General features: G+C 39.5%; 1 protein-coding gene across 10 annotated transcripts in view; it reads right to left on the minus strand.

Annotated features, from left to right (window-relative positions):
• ST7 (suppression of tumorigenicity 7) overlaps positions 1-24,696 on the minus strand; it is a 239,285-nt gene that overhangs the window by 67,579 nt on the left and 147,010 nt on the right. For 8 of the 10 annotated variants that reach the window (XR_004276730.1, XM_032304290.1, XM_032304298.1 and 5 more), the window contains exons 7-9: positions 23,798-23,866; positions 21,735-21,889; positions 19,473-19,570 (exon numbers count right to left, since the gene is read on the minus strand). Coding sequence is in view for 9 of the 10 variants with exons in the window: in XM_032304290.1 (XP_032160181.1) it covers positions 19,473-19,570; positions 21,735-21,889; positions 23,798-23,866 (322 nt within the window). In the remaining variant the exon portion in view is untranslated. The remainder of the gene's footprint in view (positions 1-19,472; positions 19,571-21,734; positions 21,890-23,797; positions 23,867-24,696) is intronic. The other 2 variants (XM_032304292.1, XM_032304291.1) reach the window with 1 other exon arrangement.

The following is a 24,696-nucleotide window of genomic DNA, read 5'->3' on the forward strand; positions in this document are numbered from 1 at the left end:
TTTTTTTTTTTTTTTTTTTTAAAGACATTTTATTTATTTATTTGACACAGAGAGAGATCACAAGTAGGCAGAGAGGCAGGCAGAGAGAGAGGGGGAAGCAGGCTCCCTGCCGAGCAGAGAGGCTGATGCGGGGCTCAATCCCAGGACCCCGAGATCATGACCTGAGACGAAGGCAGAGGCTCAACCCACTGAGCCACCCAGGTACCCCGACTCTGCAGTTCCTTAAAGTATTGATAGCATCTAAGAGAAAGTCAACGTCTGACCAAACAACATTTAGAGAATTTTCTCAAAAAATAATGTGATGATTTTAATACACGGTACTTGAATCCTATAATGATATCAAGATAATAATCCAATCTCAGATGAAGCATAGTTTAGAGTCCCCCTTCTTAATTCTCCTCCACCTGAATTCCAAAGTAGGTCCACCGACAGATGTGGTGTGAAGAACAGCATCTCATCTTGAGGGATGCTTCAGAGTTAAACTGATTGTAAGGTAAGTTACTTTCCTCTCTAACACTTAGCGTGGGGATTGGGAGGGGTGTCGACTTAGATGAGACTACTTTCAAAGAAAACTCTTCCGTCATAAAATTCACTCTTGCTTCTTCTCTAGAACCACAGAACCAGAGTTCTGAGAGACCCCCGAGAATTCCATTTACACAGACCACTATAAAATGCACAGCTGACTTACAGGATGAAAACATTGTTTTCAAAATAAAAGAGAAAGTGTTGGATACAGCAGTGGGGTTGCTGGAAAGGGTCCATCATGGGAGAGGTGGCACATTCCAGAAGTCAAGATCACCACTGCCTTTGGAAGGAGAGAGGTTGGGGTTCCCATCCAGTGGGAACCAAGTGAGCTGATTTTTCTCATCTGCAAGACCAGAAAAACACCTAGCTTACAGGGCACTAGGACACAATATGGGAGCTTGACAAATGGGAGCTGTTATCCCGACATAATGTTTACCCAGGTATACCCCATTTTCAAAGCACTGTTTGCTTTGCTACAAGTGACTAGTTTTGTTTGTGGCTTACTTGGGCAATATAGTATATCCCAATTTCTTTATTTTAAAATACTGTACAAAAAATGGCTTGGTGGTATAATTAGCCTTTCTATTGATAAACTTGAAGGAAGGCATATGATAAATATAAAGGCCTGTTTTCTATAAGCTAAGTCATTCTAAATAAATGTTTAAACTCACTCACTATCTAGCACAGTTCTGTTTATTTATTGCCAGCTATCTTCTCCATGCTGGTAATTGCTTTCTCCTGGCAGTCAGAAATTTATATGCCCTGCTTTGCCCAAATATTACAGTTCATGTACAATGAAAACACTAACTCTCCTATGATTCTTCTAATACCTAAGGGGAAGAACATGGGATGGGCCAAGGATAGAATTTCAGTTTCAATTTTACATCATCTGGCTATTGTCAGTTCAAGTTTATTTCAATGGAAGAATCTGAGGCACTTCTGAGGTTAACATTTATGAGCTCAAATAGGAAAAAAAAGGGGGGGAGAGTTAATTCACTGGATTTGAAATACTCTATGGACATAATTTAGAACTACACTCTGTATGCTTTTTCTCAGCTGACTTACAGGATGAAAACAACAGTTTAAAGCTTTCAAGTTTGATTTGTGTCTATTTAAACATTTTATTAGTTTAGCTATCCATGCATTGTTCTAGGAGTGAGAAAAGCAACTTGAAAATTCTTACATATTTTAAGGCAGAGGTAATTAAAAGAGATCCTCAACCAGATTCCTACTGAGGTCAATGCAAGCTTGACTTAATTAAAGTTTATAGAATTTGGCCTGTATTATATTCAAACAGCAGATAATATTTTGTTATATTTGTAAGTTTGACATTATTTAATTACAGTTTCAAATAAAGGCATAAGTAGAAAATAGAAAAGACACTCTGTGTTGCATGGCTATGATTTTGTCAGTGATTTTTACTGATCCTAAGGGCAATGAAAGGAAAGGCGGAATTGTTTACCAGAGTTCTGAGAGGCCCCTGAGAGTTCTATTTACACAGACCACTATAAAATGCACTCGTGAGAGGCTTAGACCAAGATTAATAAGAAAATGTCATTTTCAGAGCTAATCTAAAGGGAAATATTAAGCTGCATCTATTGAAAAGTGGCACGATCAATACCTGACCTGTATGGACAATAACATCACCAGGTCACTAGTTCTTCGTGGAACTGAGCACATGATGCAAATATGCGCATCACCGGTAACTGAGGAGAGAAGTAACAGTTACAGGCACGATGCAAATCACCGGACGGCAGCTCTGTAATGACTCACTGGGCTGGAAGGTTACCTAAATACTTATCTACTTTTCTCATCAAAATTACACTCCATTCATTTCCAGAAGAGAAATCTTCCTTCGATTTTCTAGTGAACAAGACAGGCTTTGCGTTTATACAAATCCTAACAAAAATATTTTCAGTATAAAACGCCCTCTTCTATTTGATCCTTAATCAGATAAGGATAAAGCAAGCATAAGCCTGGTCAGAATTTAGGAATCGTCTTCAAGAAGACTCTCTTCTTCAACCTCTACACTCGTCAGTGGCAATTCTTTACCTCACTTCAAGACACCTTAGAATCTTCCTTTCCAAAAGCAAGGGTCTGACATGCCATTATATTATCTATGTTATCGTGTGTGTGTAAAACTTCCACAAGGGCAAAACTGGAGACAAGGGCAGGGAAGAAATCAGCCTCATCCTGTTTTGGGGTAAAGAATGATTTGTACCCTCTTCAAAACTGACAGGCGACAGTTTGAGTGAAACATTTTCTTCATCATCTTAAACAGATTCAAATAGGGCTGTACCCTGGCCTGGAGATCATGAACAATCGAACGATTTAATGCATATTTCAAATGGCTTGGAACCAGGCCCAGGAACAGAAAACAGGACGATAAGCATCCTTCCCTCTGTGATGACATGGCATTGCTCTCCTGTTCCAGGAGTGGCCTCAATGAGCAACTGAACATACTGGCCAACAATTACTGTCAGAAAGGACTTTTTATGCCAAAACCACAATAACTGTGTTTGGCACACACCCTTCCACATTCACATGGGTAATGGTAAATAACCCTATTCAGGAGATTAACTCATTTGGTTATCTGGGGCACAGTTAACAAATACTTGCTCTGGCAGGCATCTCACAGCACGGTCATGCTGAAAGTTAAGTATTATGAGAAATTCTTTCATAGCAACGGGCAGAAGGTCAATACCTCAACCTTTGACATTAATCCCCACACTGCTCTGTCATCACACTGCCTTCTGGTGTTTCCTTTCCTCCCCAAGTCTTTCTAGTCTATCCTGCTGGAACCTGAGTGTCCATGACATACAAATTCCCGGACACGTCCATGAACCATTTATGCAACACAAACCTGAGTTCACTGCTTCTCTTGAAGCTGTTAATTTCCCCCACCAAACTCGTGTCTATCCAGAAGGATGTAAGGCTGGCTTCTCGCAGTTCTCCAAAGCACATCTGGACCATTACTCTCGGCCCTGCCCTTGGGTAGCAGTTCCTGATCTTCCACAGCTCCTGCCATAATGCTCCCGCACTTGCCACCGTCCTTCTGTCATGTTTTCTGCCGGGTAACACACCCTCGTACACTAAAGATTTGGTCACCTGGCTGTGTAGTCTTACTCCCCCCCCCAAATAAATTTATTTATTTATTTATTTATTTATTTATTTGAGAGAGAGAGAGAACGGGGAGGAGCAGAGGGAACGGGAGACAAAGAGAATCTCATGCAGATTCCCAACTGAGCACAGAGCCCAATGCAGAGTTCGATCTCAAGGCTGTGAGACCATGACCTGAGCTGAAATCAAAGAACCAAATGCTTAACCGACCTACCCATCTGGACGTTGCTGTATATTCTTACTTTTAAGAGTCCATGTAAAAAAAAAAAAGAAAGAGTCCATGTAAAAGCTCCATCTACTATGCTAGATTCTCAACTGTTTTACTGTCTCAGAGCAAAAGATTATCCCTCCAGTGCATTAGGTAACCCAACATCATAGCCAAACTCCAGAACTCAACATCTGGACATATATGTTCCATATAAATATGCAACTCTGACCATAATGCACTGATCTACAGTTATCTTACACCATTGCTCACATGAAACTTCCTCTTCAATTTTACTAAGACCACTAGTGCCTTATCCTTTTCACTTACTTTCTGTCCTTACCTTTCTCAGGCTGCTCCTATTACCCTGAAATGTTTTTCTTCTCTTAGCTCCCATGATATCACACTCTCCTGGCCTTCCTCCTCCCTTCCCAGGTGCTTTTATTGGATGCTTCTCTTCTGTCTCTCCTGTCAGTGTTAAAAACCACCAAGACTCACATCTTAACCTTCTTTCTTCTCTATCGACATCTCTACATACACAATCTCACTCAATACCACAGCCTGAGTTCATACATAGATCTCTCTCTCTCTCCATATATATATACATATATATATATGTATATATATATATCAAACTCCTTATCCTTGAGTCCTAGACACATATTCAACGGTATTCCAGTATTTTCCCTACAGGTAAAATAGGAACGTCAAGCTTAACATGAAGAAACAGAAGCCCTAAAATCTGTTTCTCTCCTAGTCCTCTCCCTTTCTAACCATCACCAAGCTGCTCAGGCTAAAAACCCATGGACTCATACCGTACTGTACTGAGTATACAATTCTTTCTTTCCATACCCAATCTATCCAGCAATTCATTTTTCAGTTAGTTATTGAGAAGCTATTATCTGACAGGCACTGTTCTACTGGGATACATCCGTAAATAAATACAAAAGTCTTGCCTTCCTAACCATTAGAGATGCTGAACTCTAGGAAACAAACTGAGGATTGCTGGAGGGGAGGTGGGTGGGGGAATGGAATAACTGGGGGATAGGCATTAAGGAGGGCACTTGATATATAACAAGGACTGGGTATTACATGCAAATGATGGATCACGCAATTCTACCCCTGAAACTAACAATATAATATATATTAACTAAACTGAATTTAAATAAAGATTTTTTTAATTAAAAAATTTAAAAATAAATAAAGTTTTTTGTTTTTTGTTTTTAATTCTTACTCTCCTGAAAGTGACATTCTAGTGGAGACAGCAAATAAGCAAATATATAGAGAGGCTGTCAGGTGGTGATAAGTTCTAAGAACAGTAAATAAGGCAGGAAGGAGGTTAGAGAATGGTGGCATGGCAGGAAGAAGCAATTTTAAACACAGCGGTCAGTGAAGGCAGGACAGGAAAGGTGGGAGGGGAGTGCGAAAGTGATATTTAATAAGAAAATGAAGCAGGCAAGGGAGCTAGTCACAAGAGTGTCTGGAAAAGGAGCATTCCTGGGGAAGATTCCAGCAAGTGTGAAGATCCTGAGGTTACAGAGAATCAGTCGGGCGTGTTCAACAAATAGCGAGAAGGCCCGTGTGGCTGGAGCACAGTGAACCTGGAGCAGAAATGAGGGCTAAATTGTGGAGGGCCTTGTAGGCTACTTTTAGAGTTTAATTTCTGAGATATGAGACTAATGGAAGGTTCGAAGCCGAAGAATGACATGATCTAACTTATGGCTCTAACTAAATGGCTCATTCTAGCTGCTCTGTGGAAAGCAGACGCAAGGGGACAAGAGTGAAATCAGGAAGCCAGTTAGAAGGTTATTATAATCCAAGTGTGAGATAATGATGGTTTAGACCAAAGGGATGGCTGTGAACTCTGTAAGTGGTAGGATTCTAAATGTATTTTAAAGATCCATGTAGAGTCAATAAAATTTGTATTAGGAAAACCCTGTGGATTCTATGCCCAAATATATCTCAGAATCATCCATTTCTCCATGACCACCTCTAATTCTAAACCCCTCACCAGGTCTTGCCTGGATTGTTACTGTAACTGATTACCTGGACTTTGCTGTTCTCATCCTCACCCTCCATCCTCAACAATGTCCCATAATCTTCTAAAAACATCAGTGAGATGATATCCCTCCTGTTTTACATATGTTAATGGATTCCCACTGATCTAACAATAAATCAGAACTTCTTACTGTTTCCTGCAAAGCCTTGCAGGAAAGAAGTGACAAAGCTCCTGCCTGCCTTTTCAAGTTCATCTCATTCCAACCTTCCCTTCACTCACTCCAGACTCCTTTCCATTCTTGTCAAATTCTTTCCAGTCTCAGGGTCTCTGCATGAGTTCTTCCTCTGTAACATGTCCCTCTGCAGCCCCTCCCGGTTACCCTCTATCACATCAGCCTTTTTTTTTTTCATAGCGCTTACCACAGTCTGTGATTGTCTTATCACCCATGTCCCCCTCCAGTAATAAGTGTTCCATGGCAGCTGCAATCGTTGGCTGTTTTGTTCTCCACTACAGACTGAGCACCTAAAAGTAGAACTATACCACCTTGCAGGCCCTCAATACACCCTTGTTTTTAGAAACAATGAATCCATTGTCCCTGTTACCTTCCATCCTTCCCTCCCTCCTCTCTCCCACCTAGAACCCACGGCTTACCATCTTACCACTTCCTTGACAATCCCTCAAGTTTCCGACTTCCTTATCTGTCCATTTCACTCACCCAACAACATCTGACCTTGGGGCAAACCAGATGTCTACCACTTCTGCCCCTGTGTTTTTCAGGCGGAAAAACACAACTGTAACGTTAGAAAGAACTAAAATACAATGACTTCCAACTTCTGCAGGGCTAAAACTGCCTAGTAAACCTAGTAAATTTCCCTGGTGACTTCTCTCCGCCATTCCACAACTCCCTACACACTCCTCCCAGGTAACTCTCAGCAGGACACCCTGTCATGTAATTAAATAAAAAAAAAAACCAGTCAACAGGAAGAAACCCCTTCCACTCTTCAGCCTTACCTCTCTACTACAATCCCCATCTGCATCCAGATCTGTGAATCCCTGCCAGCCATGAATGGAACCCCTCCTTTAGAACCTTCCTTCCCTCCTGCCCTCTGGCATTCAACACTCTACACTCCTCACGACTTCATTCTATCAATGATGCCCTCTCTTTTGTATATATGTTCAACTTCTCCCTTCCTTCTTATTCTTTTTCTGTCAACATCTGAACATGCTCAGGCCTTCTACTGCTTACATGTTCCTTTCTAGTTATAATCACCACTATCTTTTCCTTTTATATATAAGCCTATTGAAAAAGTCATCCCCAGCAGACACATTATGTCATAATCAGGAGACAATCCAATGCAATCTATTTTCTAGCCTTTACATCCCACTGATCTTGGTTTAGTCAAATTGCCAACTACCTCTTTGGAGTAAAATTTAACAAGTATTTTCTCCATGATAAATATTCACTGAATATGTAATGTGTGACAAGGACTATGCTAAGAATTGTTCTGATCTCATATTCATTTTCCTTTCTTCATGGTTTTCGTAATAGAATATTCTCCTAGATTTTCTATCTACTTCATGGGTCACTTTTTTTTTTTTTAAGATTTTATTTATTTATTTGACAGAGAGATCACAAGGAGGCAGAGAGGCAGGCAGGAGAGAGAGAGAGAGAGGGAAGCAGGCTCCCTGCTGAGCAGAGAGCCCGATGCGGGACTCGATCTCAGGATCCTGAGATCATGACCTGAGCCGAAGGCAGGGGGTTAAGTCTCCTTTTGTCAACCTATTCTGCACTTCCCTCCAATCCTTTGTTTGTTTTTTCCTTTAAGTTTTATTCACTCCTCCCTAGATGACCTCATCTTCATTTGAGATTTTAATCACCTTCCATGCTGATCATTCCCAGAACTTCCTCCAACCCAGTCTCTCTCCTCAGCTCAAGGTTTATATATCTCACTACCTATTTCGATGATCTGCAGGTATTGCAAAAGTAGCAGTACACCTGTCTTCCTCCTGTCTTTCCCACCTTCCCCAAACCAGTACTTATACTACAGTCTCAATCCCCATTATGGTAACCATTGCCTCTCCAGTTTCCCAAGCTAGAAATTCCAAAGTCATCCATGACTTTTCCTGCATGTTCTCTCCCTCACATTACAACCAATACCCTGAAGGTAAAAACAAAAACAGAAGAAACTTATCCAATAAATCTCCAAATTCTTTCAACTCTACCTCTTAAATCTCTCAAACTGGACCTACAATCCACTGAGGTGGACCCATTAAATTAAACCCAGAGAGCATTTGGATGTGACTGTTTCTATTACTAAGGAAAAGAAGACAAGGTTGAAAAAAGAAATTACACCAGACAAGAGTAACATTTCTTTGTTTTGAAAGGGACATATGCTCAGATGCAACAGCATAAAAGGAACACTTACTCTTTAGAGAAAGTTCTAAATAAATGTCCCTTTTTGAAATCAGGGATGTATGAGAACACCAGACAGAGTTATTTATCAACACATCAACTCTAAGACTACACAAGAAGCCTTTCTGCATCCCACATCACTGTAGTAAAAGAACTCAGGCAAAGTACTTACAAACTGAGATGAAAAACTAAACAAATTATGTCTACCTCCTCTCCCTCCCATAAACCTACTGAAAGGATAGGAAAGTGGTACAAAAGGAAACAAATCTATAGTTGTGATGAAAATAAGAAAAGGGATAGGAGGAATGGCTGGCAGAGCCACTGAGTGAGAAATTTTTTTTTTAAAGATTTTATTTGTTTATTTGACAGACAGAGATCGCAAGTAGACAGAGAGGCAGGCGCAGAGAGAGAAAGAGAGAGCGAGGGAAGCAGGCTCCCTGCTGAGCAGAGAGCCTGATGCGGGACTTGATCTTAGGACCCTGAGATCATGACCTGAGCCGAAGGCAGTGGCCCAACCCACTGAGCCATCCAGGCGCCCCCTGAGTGAGAAATTTTAACAAATTTCCCTAAGACAAGCTACAAGTGAGACTTGAGTAAACCACAGCAGAGAAAGCTGAGGAAGCTGCAGCTCTTCTTCAGAGAGGCTCCACATTTGGAGTTGGCAGAGACAGAGAGGAAGAGTGGGTTCTCAGGCAGTAACCACAAGTAACTAAACACCTCGCCATAGAACAGTTGGGCTGAGGAGCTCTTCTCACACCTACTGGAGAGATCAAGAGAAATGAAATCCTACCTAATCTATAATCAGACAAGCATTTGTTCAGGATGGAAAAGAGCTTTTAATGGGGTTGTGGATTCTCAGTCAAGTTCTCTTACTTTTGCATTTCATGGGATGTGAGGTAGAAAGTACTCCTGTCTATTCCCAACCCAGGCATCTCTCCATCCATCTACTCATTCAACAAAACTAAATGAGAATCTATCATGTACCACGGAACAAAACAAAGTTCCAGCCCTTGTGGAGTTTACTTTCTGATGGAGGTAGGCAAAGTAGACAATAAACGTAAACAATAAAGAAGGTAAACAAATAAAGGTAGGTAAACAAATAAAGAAGATTTCAGAAGTGGAAGGTCAATAAAAAAATAAGTGATATGATTGAGAATGATAGTGTGTGTGAGTATCTGTGTGTGTGTGTGTGTGTGTGTGTGTTAGAGAGAGAGAGAGAGAGAGACCGGCAGGGAGGGGGCAATATGCACAGTGGTCCTACAGCTGGGTATCACTGAAAGCTCTTCTAAGGTGATATTCTAGCTGAACTTAAAGGATAAGCAGGACCCAGTTCAGTGAGAATCTGGAGCAGTGTATTCCAGGCAAAGAGAAGTGTCTGTGCCAAGTCCCTAAGGAAGGAACAAGCAAGCTCAGTGTACTCAAGAAGAACCCAATGTGGCCAAAGCCTAGTGAGTAAGGGAAGAAGATAGCATAAGCTGGAATTGGAAGAGTAAGCAGGGAGCAGATTATATAGGACCTTACAGGCCTTGTAAAGGGTTTGCCTTTCATTCTAAATGCAACAGTAAATCACTACAGGCTTTTAAGTAGGAAAGTGACAAGTTCTGATCTGAGTTTTAAAATACGTCTCACACTACTTTCTGAGAAAGGACTTTACAAGGGCAACAGCAGAAGCCTGGAGACCAACTGTGTAGTTCAGATGAAAGATAACAGTGACCTGAATGAGGATCAAAGCACTCAGGGCACTTGTACAAATGTGTACACATTTTGGCAGAAAAGCCTACAAGACCTGTGCATATTAACTAAATGTGAAAGATAAAACAAAGAGTAGAGACTAGGGCATTTGGGAATTTTTTTTTTTACTCATTGAAGCCATAAAAATTTTACCAATGGGAGAGTATTAGCAAGGTGCCCTACTAGAGACTAAGCTTATATTTAAAGGGCTCAATGAGACTCAGTCTCAGAAAGTACCATTGTGCACCAGTAGACTCTTAAGTCACAAAGGTAGTGTCCCCTGGCCCATGGAGAGGGAGAAGCCTTCACAGTATATGCTCTTAGTAAGGAGGACAACAACTGTCCAGGAAGGAAATATATTTAATACTTTTGCATGGATTATTAAAAAGGGAAACCCAAAAGATCCAGTTCATTGGTCTCTCTGGTCATCACATACATTGCTGGCTTTGCTCCCTCTATGGTTTCTGTTCCTTTTGGGCCAGGTCAGCCAGTATGTCTGTTTCTAGTGATCATCTCTCTGTTCACCCTAGAAATCAACAGTTTCACTGGCTCCTAGTCAGAGAGGCAGCCCAACCAAACCAACACTCAGGTATCAGTCCCTCCTATACATTTCACAGAAGAAAGAGATGCTTATAAAATTCCCTGGTTGCTGTGTCAATCTAGAGAGGGGACAATGATAGGCTAAGATAAGTGTATCATCAGGCAGAAGATAACAGATATTGGTAAGCTTAATAATTGATCAAGAAATATAAAGTATAGATCTTAGTAAGTAGAGACCACAAAAAGAATGAAGTAAAAATTTTAAATGTTTAAACAGCAGATCTATTCAGTTTAAGAGAAGAAAGGAAGAGGGATAGTATGATAGATACAAAACATGAAAAACAGCAAAAATGACTCTAAACAAAATAATAATGACAATAAACACAAACGGGAAAAACACACCAACCAAAGGTACAAAACTCTACAATTAATAAAGACAGTATTTGGCAAAAAGTTTACAGATCCAAATGGTCCATCAAAAGGTCATAGATAACTTGATTATAAAATTTGGAAATGGGGCACCTGGGGGCACAGTTGATAAAGTGTCTGAGCCCGGGTCCTGGGATCGAGCCCCACATTGGGCTCCCTGCTCAACGCAGAGTCTGCTTCTCCCTCTCCCTCTGCACTCCCTCTGCTTGTGCTCTCTTGATTAAGAGTATAATGTAGAATCTGATGCAGTAGTTAGAAAATACAAACTATATACTAATAGTACATAGGTACATAGAGCAGAAATGAATAGACTTGAAAAATAGTATTCAGTGAAAATGGTAAGAAACAGTCATCTAGATCTCTGCCTGTCAAATAAATAAATAAAATCTTTAAAAAAAAAAAAAAGAAACAGTCATCTACAGACATGTAAATTAAACATATACAAGCCACTGCGTTATAGATTTTATAAGATTTTTAAGGTCATGGTTTCTCTGCAATTAATTAAGTTTTATCTTGGTAAAATAATGGGAATTCCTCATCAACTATATTTTAGAAGAGATTCCATCAAACCCAGATCTCCCATTACTTTGTCTTTTTAATGGTTTCCACACCTCAACAAAGCAAAACTTTACTATGGTCCACAAAAAGATCAAGACATGATTATTCAAGATAAAAGTGAGTATGTGTTGTCTCAAATATAATGTGTTCAAAACTAACCTTCCTAAGCTTCCTCCCCACTCCCTCAAAAAATACAAAATATATCAAAATATATACATAATCTGACCACTTCTCACCACCTGCTCTGCTACTGCTCTGGCCCAAGTTATCATTGTCTCTCACCAAGATTAATAGAACAGCCTTCCAATTGACCTCCCTGCTTCTCCCTTGCCACACAGCAACCTGTAAAAACTAAAAATGGCCTTGTCATGCCTCTGCTCAAAACTTTGCAAAGCTCCCCATTTCAGCAGAGTAAAAGCTGACTACAGTCCACAAACCCTACATGACCTGAAATCCACCCCGTTTCCCAGGGACTACTCTGTTCTATCTACCCAGGACTCTTGTGCATACTTCTGCTTCACAGCCTTTGAGCACACATCACATGACTAAATTAAGCACCTCCTTCAATCTTTGGTAAAATGTCATCTTTTTAAATGGATGATCATCTGTGTAAAATGACACATATCAGATCATCCTATTAAACCTGTGACTCCTCAGGCTCTGCCCACTAGCTTTCCTAACTTTCCTTATCCTGCTCTACTTTGTTTTCCACCAGCATTTATCAATTTTTAATATATTACAAAAATATATGCTTACCGTGTTTATTGTGGGGTTTTTTTTTGGTCTCTTCTTCCTGCTAGAATGTAAACTGCATAAGGTCAGGGTCTTTGTTTTTTCACTGATACCTGACATGAAATGGAGGTACAATACATTTTCACTGAATGAATGAAAGGATAAATGGTTTGGTACAGTCTGGGTATAGCAAAACTAAAAGCAAGGCTGTAGGGTCAAGAGAGAGAGAGAAGATGTGGAACCAGAGAAACAGCGGGCATGAATGGAGCCACTGAACAGAACCAGGACAGAGTCCTAGGAAGGCAAAATGTAGCAGAGCAGGAATCCAAGAGAACTCTATTAGAGACATAGTTGTAAAGTAGAAGCAGATCAATTGCCTGGGAGACGAGGTCAAGAAGAGGAATTTGGAGGAGGCAACAAAGTCAGTCTCCCAGATGACAGGCACTGACAGGTCTAGAACTGCTCATGGGCCAGCCATACATAATGAAGGCTTTCCTCAGCAATAACTACTATTCACCACATCGAAAATGTGGGCCCAGCATTTGAAAAATCCTGATAGTGACAGTTAACGTATCAGTCATGTATTTATTATGTCCCAAGTAAGACTTTTGTGTAAATGGTAATAGCTAATAATAAATTAAAAAACACTATTTCTAGACAAAATTCTCATTTGCATCAGGGACTACTTACCACCTGCTGTTTCTATAGTGAATACAGAGTCCAATGCTGATAGAATAGTTCGTCCTTACTGACGCAAGTAGGTAAATCAATAATTAACAAATCCATTTTTTGCTCTAATTAACTAAACACTTTTCCTTTCTGTGTAAATCACTAATTGCCAATAATTTACTAAATAAGTCAACTCAAACAACATTTCAAGCAAATCCAGAAAAACAAATCATGATAAAAAGCAAGAGTTCATATAAAGTCTAATTTGGAAGATCAGTGCGATATTATTGACAGCATTTGCTTCCAAGATGCATTTTTTCTTTATTTGTAAGTATAGCAAAGATGGAACCTAGAAATACATGAATAATCAACACAGGAATACTTACTAGGAATGAACATATTTCACTGTATACTTTGTCTTTAGTTCAATGATCCACCTGGTTATCTTAAGAGCTTGAAAGCAACTGTGCTCAACTGATACTTGGTTACCTGAGGTATTAAAATACTACTCTCCCCATGAACCGTCCCCACATGATGTTACTTTACATCTTTCAACAATCACAGAACATCTCCTAAGTTTATTCATCAGTCAAGTTATCCATCATTAATTCATGACAATTTTAAGAAAAAAAAGAGGAATACTGATAAGATGGAAATAATGTGTCTTACAGAATAGAAAGAATAAAAGGGAGCAAAATTAGAAATTAAGAATGAGGAAAATGATAAAAGGGAATAGAAATTAACTCCCAAATTATTCGTTTAAAGTTTTCCTCCTAGAATTTTTTTTTTTAACCAAAGCAATAAAAATAGAATTTCTTTTGCAGAATATTCCCTAAGTTGAAATTTTAAAACATCTCAGGAATGGCATGCTAGTTCTCTTTTACAAATCATTGATTTCATGAAGGTTTTTCTTCATGAACATAAGTAGACAAAAATGCAAGTCAACAGTCCTTAGTGCTCCAAAGGCTTTGATTAGTCCCAGAGGTGTATATTTTCTAAAGTATGCTTTCAAGAGAAGTGCTACTCTTCACAAATCATCTAAAGGGCATCCTCTTACTATGAATGCTGTTAAATTAATCCTCAAAGGTCAATTGCTCACACCATAGGATACCTCTAATGACCTAAAAGGGATATATAATGAACATTTACAATAATTTTCTAAATGGAACTCATTTTAATTTAAAAATAAATGTTACCACTTCCCTTGGGAATGTATACACATGGTAATAAAAAAGTCACGGGTTTGTTTCAAGCTTGAATTTTTTTTTTTAAGATTTTATTTATTTATTTGACAGAGAGAGATCACAAGTAGGCAGAGAGGCAGGCAGAGAGAGAGGAAGGGAAGCAGGCCCCCTGCTGAGCAGAAAGCCCAATGTGGGACTCGATCCCAGGACCCTGAGATCATGACCCGAGCCATAGGCAGCGGCTCAACCCACTGAGCCACCCAGGTGCCCTCAAGCTCGAATTTTAAGTGGGTGTATTTTTTTGATATCCACAGTTTCCCCACGTCTACCCCATTTTTAGGGAGAATGAAAGTATGTACAGAATATCTACATTTTGTTTTTACATATGACCTGTATTGTGGATTGAACTATGTCCTCCAAAAAGAAATTTTGAAGTCCTAATCTCTGGTTTCTGTGAATGTGACTTTATTTGGAAATGGGGTCTTTGTGGATGTATCAAATTAGGATGAGATCATATCCAATTTTAAATCCAACATGACTGGTGTCCTTATGAGAAGATGGAAATATGACCACAAAGACACAGATAAACAAAGAGAAGGAATGCCCATAAGGCATAGATTGGAGTGATATGCCTACGAGTCAAGGAATGCCAAGGATGGCCAGCAAGAAAGGACAATTTCCTAGAACCTTCAGAGGATATATGGCCCTGCCCACACCTCAATTTCAGACTTCTGATCTTCCCGATTGTGAGAGAATACATTTCTCTTGTTCAAGCTACCTAGTTGGTAGTATTTGCTTATGGACAGTGACATTTTAAGAGAACTAAAAGAGCATGGTCTCTTTAAATCAAGTAAATAAAATGTTTCAAAAAGGTTGTGATGATCTATGTCAAATGAGAAGCTAGGATATTGAAAGGGGGCAGTGTTGGAGACGGGAAGAGTGAAAGAAGAATGAGGGAGAATGACATAGAGGTCTGTAGGAAATTACAAAAGAGAGGGGGAACAGGTGAAAAAGTCTGAGAGCCTATGGTTAATTCTCAAAGGAACTGTAGATTCTAGGGAAAAGTGGCAAATAGTGCTTGGGAAGTATGCACAAGGAACAAGGCCGACCACTACCCCACATCAGGCCTTCACATTCTCCTCTTTCTCTCAACGCTCCAACCACAACCCTACCAAAATCTTCAAGTTCATTTACTCCTCATGCCCCAGGGCATCTCTTTAGGGAATCTCATTCAAGACAAACAGCCTCCCAAACTGGTCCCAGGTAGTGATCGGTTCTAGGGATGCTTTAGAACACAGTGTTCACAGTAGTAGAAGAGCAGATTAGCAACAAATAAGACTGAATAAAAACTGAATGCCCCAAAACAGATCCACTCGCCAAGTCAGTGGTTTTTAATGGGGAATGACCCTCCCCCACCACCATCAGGGGTTACCTAGAGATATTTTTAGTTGTCACATTGGAGAGCAACATGGGGGCAGGTTGCTACTGGTATCTAGTGAGTAGAGCCCAGGGATGCTGCTAAATACCCTACAATGCAAAGGAAACCCACAACAAAGACTTACATAGCCTAAAATGTCAATAAAATGGAGACAGAGGAGCCCTAGCAATACCAAATGATCTGGGGCAAGAGGAGCTCTTAGGTTCTTTCACATGGGCAATCAATCCCATCCAAACCAGTTTCTCTACACCAGTTCTGACAGGGTATGGCTAACGGGCCAGACCAAACAGTAAGCCTTATGAATTCCATTCCAAATCTACTCAAATAGGGCCAGGAAAACTAGGGGGAAACAACAACAACAACAACAACAACAACAAAAAGTTGAGGTTAGCAAAATATTAAAAGTTAAAAAGAAAAAATTGTGTCCTATATCAAATGTTAAAGAGGCAAGATTAAAATAAGAACAGGCAAAAAGACTTTTCTTTCAACTTAAGAAAGCAGAAAATGCAACTCTTTTCATTTTGAATAAATAGCCCCATATAGTAAAATTCAAAAGCCAGCATGCTCTCTTAGTTCTACCCACTACCAAAACATTCTTCCAATCAAGTGCTCCATATTCTTGACTGCAAAAGGAAGCTAATTAAAGGGAGGGTTTTCGTAAAACATCTTGGGAATTCAAAATAATTAATATGGTTTTTTTTATATTAATGTGTTGTTTTTCAAAATTAGAAGCCATGAATCTTGACATTAAGGAGCTTATGTGTTCTTACCTCATCAATATTTACTTATAGTATCAATATTTTATTAGATCAATAATCATCTACAATTGGCCTTCCCAGAATTCCCATTCATTCTCTTTCAGGCTATCTCACCAATTAACATCTTTCCCTTCCTTAAGGGGTTTCCAGAGAATTGTCTTGAAGAGTCTACTTTCTACATGGAAGGCATTCTGACTTGACCATTTCTAGTTCCACCTTAAAATCTGCCCTAGGGAAGTTTCAACCAATGCATATGGAGTAGGATTGCGGTGTCTTAATGAGAAATTAAGATCCTTCTGCCTCAGTGCTTTATCGGCAGGCTGCCTGGAATCCAGTGAGCTGTTTTATCAGAGGAACCTCTGCAACAAGTTGGTTTATGTGCCTGTTATTATAGGAGTAAACCCCCCACTGAAGTTCCCATGTATGTATGATCCCTGACCTGAGAGAAGTCAGGCCTGACCATCAACTGTCTCCCACAAGCTGAGACCATAGGGGTCTTCAAGCTCTGCTCCTTCCATTCAGATGCCAGGAGTTTGTAAAGAAAAGAGCATTATGAATATTTCTCTTCAAAACACATCTCCACAATGTCCAACAGTGTCTCTCCCAAGACTGTTACAAGAGTAGGGCCCATATCTATAAACTCAGTCAAAAGACAGCATGTATTGGTATTTCAATTTTTTTAAGGAAGTAACCCAAAAACCACAAATATAAATACAGATACACACACATATAAATCTGTGTATGTGTATATATATATATACATACACACACATATGTAGAGAGAAAGAGAGATTGCTTGACTCACTGATTGATTCATTCAAGGAAAAAAAAAATCAGAAATATCCCAAAATGTCCATCCGGGGAATGGTCAAGCAAATAACATCATAGTTACATAATGGAGAAAAAATAGGGGAAAAATGTAAGTATGTCTACAATATGCCAGCTGTGTTCATATTATTATTATTTTTTTAAGATTTTCTTTCTTTATTTGACAGACAGAATTCACAAGTAGGCAGAGAGGCAGGCAGAGAGAGAGGAGGGGAAGCAGGCTCCCCGCTGAGCAGAGAGCCTGATGCGGGGCTCGATTCCAGGACCCTGAGATCATGACCTGAGCCAAAGGCAGAGACTTAACCCACTGAGCCACCCAGGCACCCCTGTGTTCATATTACTTTATTTCATTCTGCCCACTGCTCCATCAATTACACTTTGAGGTAAGAATCACTAACCGCAATTTACAGAAGACAAATGAAAAGCCCATAAAAGAAGAAAGTTGCCCTAGTTCACAAGGCTAGTAAAGAGCAAAGCTGAGATTTACATCTAGGTTTTCTTACTCTCCGCCCAGCATTTATTCCACGGCATCCCAGATTTTCCCTCAAGATCTGTATTTGGACTAATTCGATAAATGGAATTGTAAATATAAAATAGTGTTAGATTAAAGTCAAACCATAGCATAGCTGTATTGGTTTTAATCATATGAAACTGTATACACATATATTAAAACTGATGATCATCAGAATGAGACTGACAGAAAAAAACTGGAATTGAAATCATCCCAGTTTGTTTCTCCTATGAAGTTTCTTAAGCACATGATAAAGTCAGTCACCAAAATCCCTTCCTCTACACATGCCTGTCCCAGGCCAACGAAGGTTAAGAAGAGGCAATAAATTTAAAACACCTTGTTAGAGGCTGAATGTGGCTGGGCCAGTTTAAGATAAATACCCCATCCTTCATAAAATTCCCAGCTCTTTTAGAGACAAAGGGACTGACTGGTAGAGTTTCTTCACTAGATCAAAAGATGGAATTTCTGCAACTTAAGAAGTCTGAGAGCAAGTCCATGTCTCTACAGAACTCTCCTTTTATAAAAATTAGCACTTACACTGTATAACAAATATTCTTTAAATTATTCCCTCAACCAAAAAAATTTAATCCTGGGATATCCCCTTTGCAATGGCTTTGCCCACAGAGCATCTATCACCTTCAATCAAACAGAATTACCTTGGAATCTCCCTCCTCTTTTTCCTCTCCTCAGATCTGGGGGCTATCCTGCTGCTTAACGGAGACTGACCCAGGCACGGATCTCACTCAGACCTCCGCATTATCTGCAACTTGCAGAAATAACTAGGGGGTGGGGGCCTGGTGTGCAGCACCCTCCCACCCAAGCCAGAGTAACCGGGAATTTATATGAATAACTTTCCAAAGCTAAACTGACAAAAAGCTCACTAGGTTTACACAGTCCTGTTCACAAACCCAAATGCTGAGAACTGGGCAAGATACCACTTTTATCTTGTCCCTTGGTTCTTTCATTTTTATAAGGAGTGGTTACCTGGGTCTCCTAACTTCAGGAAGACAGTAAGGGCATGAAATGTTGGCAATGTCTTCTGAAATTGCTTTTTAAAAGTAAATGTTTAAAAATACAATTCCCACTGGTGTCAGTTTCTTTATGAAAAAGTATTTCTTAGTTTAAAAAACATGGAAGTAAAAGTTCCTCTACCAGTTTCCCTTAAAACTACTGTTTTGATTATTGAATAATCTCCCTAGGTTCTCTTGCCTTTTAAAACTCAGCTATTTCCTCTCTTCTTGTATTGACTACTACTAATAAAATATCCTGCTTCAAGAATCTAGAAAAATGCTTGAAATTATTTCAATCAGATTAGATCATACTATTATTACATTTTAGAGTAGAAATTAGACCCATAGTTTATTCAAATCTTCCTAACACCAATACACACAAAAAAAGTCAGTCAGCTAAAATGCCTGACCTCACTCTTGGCTTCTGGCTACAGCTCCAGAGGTTTAATAATAAGGACACGTATTGAAATTTCCTTAATATGCCAGTCACTCTATGTACAGCTTTCCACGTATTATCTCATTGAATCTTCACAACAATCCTAAGCAGTAATAGCTTTTGTTCTTAATATTGTTATTGTTAAAGTTCTTGTTATCTATTCCCATTTTATAGATGAGGAAGCAGGCAGACTAGTTGAGTCACTTGCCCAAGATCACTCATCTAATACACTGGGAGCTCGAGCTGAATCCCAGACTGGCAGGCTCCAGCTCCCATGGGACCACTGCGCGCCATCACTGGCACTCTCTGCTGTGGCCATTTCATTGGCTCCTCCTTCTCTAAGTCAAGTACATTGCTACTGTTCCCAAACACAAACTTAAACTCACATCTCTCATCATTTTCACTGCTTCCCTGGTCCTCCCGAGTCTTCTGGCACACATTGCTAGCCTTCTTTTGATGTAGACCAAGACATTGGTATCTCGTCCTAAAGAAGGAAATAATAAATATCAAAATTTAAAAATACAAAAGCTTTCAGCTGAGCAGCAAAAAAAAAAACAGAGACCTATTTGCCATACCCTTAAAGGAAAAACTCAGAGAGCACAGAGGGCTCCTTTGGCTTTTTACTTACTTCCAGGAGCACTGACAACTGTGCTAGTAGTAAAGATGCATGTGGTGTAGTAATTAAAAGTACTTAGGTTTCTAAAGGTCAAATCATGTGACTAATTACCTAATCCATGCTTTTGAGTTAGGATGTTGAATGTTTGATAAATAAAATCATCTGCCACAGAGTACTGGGAAAATGAACATACCCACACTCAATGTGGTTTACAAGCAAGAATTCCATATTCTTCAAGTCTGCATGCTTTTGGTGGAGATGCAAAGAGGTGAATCTCAGGTTGCATCCTGATGAACTATTTTTTTTTCCTTCTTGACATTAAGTCTGGAGAAGCCTCATCTTGAACTTCTGCTTTATATTATTCTTTCCCTAACACTAGTGACATCATAATCATCTCCAGGTCCCCAAAGAAGTCTATTTTAGCAATATATATTTAGCAATATAACACATTCCAGATATGACAATAGAGTACGCAACAAAATGAAAACTACCCTAGTGTTAGAGAAAGCACTGACAAGCTAACTAGTTATCATAATAGTCACTAAAATGGCTCTTAAAAAGTACATTAACAACTTCTCATCTTAATCTCTTATTTAATTATATGTCTTTTTGGATATGTTTTCAGACCAGTGAGAACATACATGCATTTAATCCTCAGTAAAATTACCATGCTTTAGAAAAATATGACACACCTGTTATAGATTAAGTACATGTATAATATGCAGCTATTAAAAGATGTTAAGACCAAAATCCTAACATTTCAAGTTTTAAACAATGAGAACAAGATGTGTGTTGAAAATCTGCCAAGCACCTACAAATTATTTTAAAGATGTGATTATATTTTTTGGATAGATTTAGGCAACAGGTTGAAAGGATTTAATTTACAGAAGAAAAGAAATAAAGTAGATTTCTTAAGTTATATTATAAGGAATGTAATTTTATGTGTTAATTCTCATTAGTTCATAAAATAGACATTACTATACAAATGCCTTCAAAATTCATTGTTATAATTTTTTTAAAAGCAAGATAGATATGAGAGACTTGATTAACACACATACATGCAAATAAAACCTCATCCATTATCGTGTCATGTGGACATATGCATGTATATACACAAAAATCAAAGATCTTGCTGTACCTTAGTCATAAGGACTAATACACTCATTCTCTGCACCAAATTCAAGTTTAGCACTAAAATTGAATTTTATAATCTCAAAAATGAAGGAGATGCAATCCTACTCTCCAAGATGCAGGAGGGGAAAATGAGGTGAGAAATTCCACCTTAAGGAAACAACCTGAAGTCTGAATGGACAATGAAAGGATTATCAAATTTCTACTTAAACAACCAAAAAACTGACAAGTCAGCAGCTCCAGGAATTCCAGAAACAATTTTGTTGTCTTGTTTTTATACCATTCCCCAAAAATATTACTGACCCTCTGTTTGGCGTACTAAAGTGAAAGCCCTCATTTTAAAGAGCTATCTTAAATAAAAGCAGCCATTATTTTTAATATAAAAGAGACAAATAATTAGGAACCCACGGTTTTTTAATCTCTGGAAGCCAATACCAATGAGCTAAGTACTGGGAATAACTGTGATATTCTTAATTGTCCTATCTCAACCCATGCTATAGAAGACGTGTAAGAGAAAATCTTTGATTACATTAACATAAATTTAAGTCCAATTTCCCAAATAGGCCTGATGTTATGGGACAGAGAAACAACTAATAAACAGAAATATGTAAGAATTCTGAGGAGAAAAAAAAGGTTGCCATTAAAGGTTATTACCATTTATTTCTAGAGTTAAGGACCTAAAAGACAAGGAAAGAGAATCTGTAAATGAAGGTGAACAGTCATGAAGCTGTAAGTTAATTATGTACTGTGCTCTTATGGGATGGAAAAAAATAATAGAAAGGCAAAAACTAGCCTTTATTCTCATATAGGAGAGTCATATTTTGAACTGGCCCAAATATTTGTTCTGATTAATCACGCTACAGTTCTGGCCCCCAACGTGCCAGCCTGGAGAAAAGCTTACTGTGTTGGGCTTCGTACTGGGATCCGTGATGCTGTAGCTGCTGAGAACGCCGATAACAGCCATCTCCAGCCTTCAGGGCCTGCTTGAACAGCTTTTCTGCTTCCGCAATGGTGGTTGCTTCCTCTTCAGCCAAGAGAATGTAAGCAGTCGCACACCTGTCCATTCAGATAATAGCCACCGTCATTTACAAATCCAAGGACACTGTCACAGCTGGAGGAGTGCATGCAGAAGGGCAAGGAGTTATGCCGAAACATGCAGAGTGGCCAACTGGTTCATGCACCCCTGGTTCATAGTTGTCGACACAAAATAATGACACAAAAGAAATGTCTCTATTTTAGCTTGAAAGGTAGGATGTGTAGTGTTAGGAATGTGGGGCTCACAGATGGACTCTGCCCCTTATTAGTGTGTCACTTCGGGCAAGTTATTACTCTGCCTCCCTGATGGAGCACAACAGGGAACCGATTTGTTGACAGTGTTGTTGCGAAGGTTAAGTAAGGTGATGCATGTGAAGTGCTCAGTACAGTAGCCGGCAGGGGGTACATAGTCCCATAGTCCGAGTCAACCGGCGATGGCAATGACGAGAGCTATTGGGAAAGATCTCCTTCCAGATCTCAAAGTTAGAGATCCTACAGACAAGTCTCCTTCTAGTCACTAACCACGGATTCTCTGGAGTCTAAGGATATCTTCAGAATGAGAAGTTCATTAAATCGGATCAATTACGCATTAAAAAAACAGCGCTTCAACATCACATTACAGTCAGCACTGATTTTCTGGGCCAGAGAAGAACACTAGAAGAACCCACAGGTAGTGTTTTTTCTGAAGAGCTCCAAATCTGATTCAGCCTTGGCAGTTCAGTCTCATGCCTTTAACAGTGACAGCTACCACCACTTGCTGCTCCGCATGTAGGAAGCACTGTACCAGGCACTTAACATATATCGTCTCATTTAATCCTTTCAACAACCTCTAAGCTAGGAAGCTGGAAAGGATAAGCAGTTAACTAACAAACAAGGGGAACTCTTGGAAGTTTCAACCTTCCCCTTCATATCAGAACAACCCAACTGCCAAAGAAAGGGAATGTGATAGGAAACAGTGAGGCCAGAGCAGACCATACAGGTCCTGATCTGCACAGATCTCTCTGCTTTCCTTCTCTCCACTGCCTCTCTTGTGGTCACTTCCCTACTTATCAGAACCTCCATCAGACCACAAGAGATAATAGAAAGTGAAACCAAGTGTTACTTTTACCATTCATAAACTGCAACGGCCCAGCTAGGAAAAGGAGGCTGAACTTACAGTCAATGGGAGGTTTGGGTGACAAGTTAATCTTAGCCTTGAGGAGGGGTCTTGTCAATTCTTTGGTCAATCCTTCTAATTTCATGCAGGACTGACCAATGGGGCTTTAAATAGAATGTGGTGCAATAGGGAGAAAAAATGCCCAGAAAAAATGCCGTAAAACCAATTACTATGGAGGGCAGCAGATACAGGACTTAGAAAGAACAATAATGATGCTAAAACTGCCCAGTGATTCACTGGAGAAAATAACTGGGACAGGCATCAGGAAGCACTATTTAAGGCTTCAGATGCTGACATATAGATATGGATCAAGGGTAATGAAGTGAAAACTGAGATTATAACACGGAGTGGTGGATACAGTATCAGCGGATTTAGCTATAAGATTATAGTCGGTGGGCTGGGAATTCAAGACAGGTGAGGAGGCAAGTTGCTTGCTTTATTTATTTATATTTCAAATAGTATTCTTAGGAGGAGAGGCAGAGTAGCACTACTAGCCAAGAAAACATATATCTATGTGGGAAGTCATGAGTCTGGGGTAGAAACATGCTAAGAGCTTGTGAGTGAAGGAGAAAGAGCAATAGAAGTGCTAATGGTTGGGGAGTACAGAACGACGGCTCAGCTCGATGGAAGATAGAGATGATGCATCCTTGTCACAACACAATACACAGACAGAAGCAAGAAAGTATGGTGATGGGGGTGTCAACCATCCAGATATCTGCTAGAAGAAGTCTCATTTGGTTAGAAGTAGGGCACCCGACAGGTTCTTGACTTACTTTGGTAACAATTTTATCTCCCAGATGGTAGAGGAAGCAATTAGGGGAACTTCAACTCTGGACCTAATTCTGACCAAGAAGAAAAAAATAGTTGGTGAAATGAAAATTGATAGGAACATTCAGAGAGAGTTACTATGTATGTCATTTTGGAGTTCAGGGTAATCCAAGACGGTAAGGTGGACTTCAAAAACTTCAAAGAAAAGAGGTATGATTCATGGCATGAAACTCTGAAGGAAAAAAAATGGTTGAAGAGGGTTGAGCAGCTTCCAAATGTCCAACTATCACCATAGTCACAAATGAACCTCTCAGGAAGAAAAGAGGGGTGACAATTAAGTAACCAAAACAGCTGCACAGAGATCTCTCACAAGGTCAGATTCTTAAAGGACATGTGAAAAAAGATGGAAAGAGGGCATGTCATGAAGGACTACAAGAGAGTGGAATGAGCTAATAAGAATAATGTCAGGAGAGCTAAAACTCCAAATTAGCTGAAGCCTGCAAAGCAAAATAAAGACACAACAAAATGCTAAAGACAACCATCTATTCCCGTTTTAAAATTATGTTTAAGGCCCTATTACCACCCCCCATTTCTCTACAATGATCGCAAAAATAAATAAGCAAAAAAAGACAAACAACACAACAACCACATCAAAACAAGAAAAGTTTGTAGTTAGTAGCAGCAGATAATAAAGAGAAAGCAAAACTATCTAACTACTATTGTTTTCCTGGCTTCTCTATCAAGGAGCATGACTGTCGGGCTGAAAAGGGGAGAAGAAATAAAATTCTAACATGGGTAAAAAGATGTAAGATAGCAAATAACTGATCTATTCTAAATGAATTACTGTACTGGGATGGGCAAATCCCAGGAAGCCAACAGACCCCGTAGGCAGGCAGGCCGTGGA

The sequence above is a fragment of the Mustela erminea genome, chromosome 11 (genome assembly GCF_009829155.1).
Source record: "Mustela erminea isolate mMusErm1 chromosome 11, mMusErm1.Pri, whole genome shotgun sequence".
Classification (NCBI taxonomy): domain Eukaryota; kingdom Metazoa; phylum Chordata; class Mammalia; order Carnivora; family Mustelidae; genus Mustela; species Mustela erminea.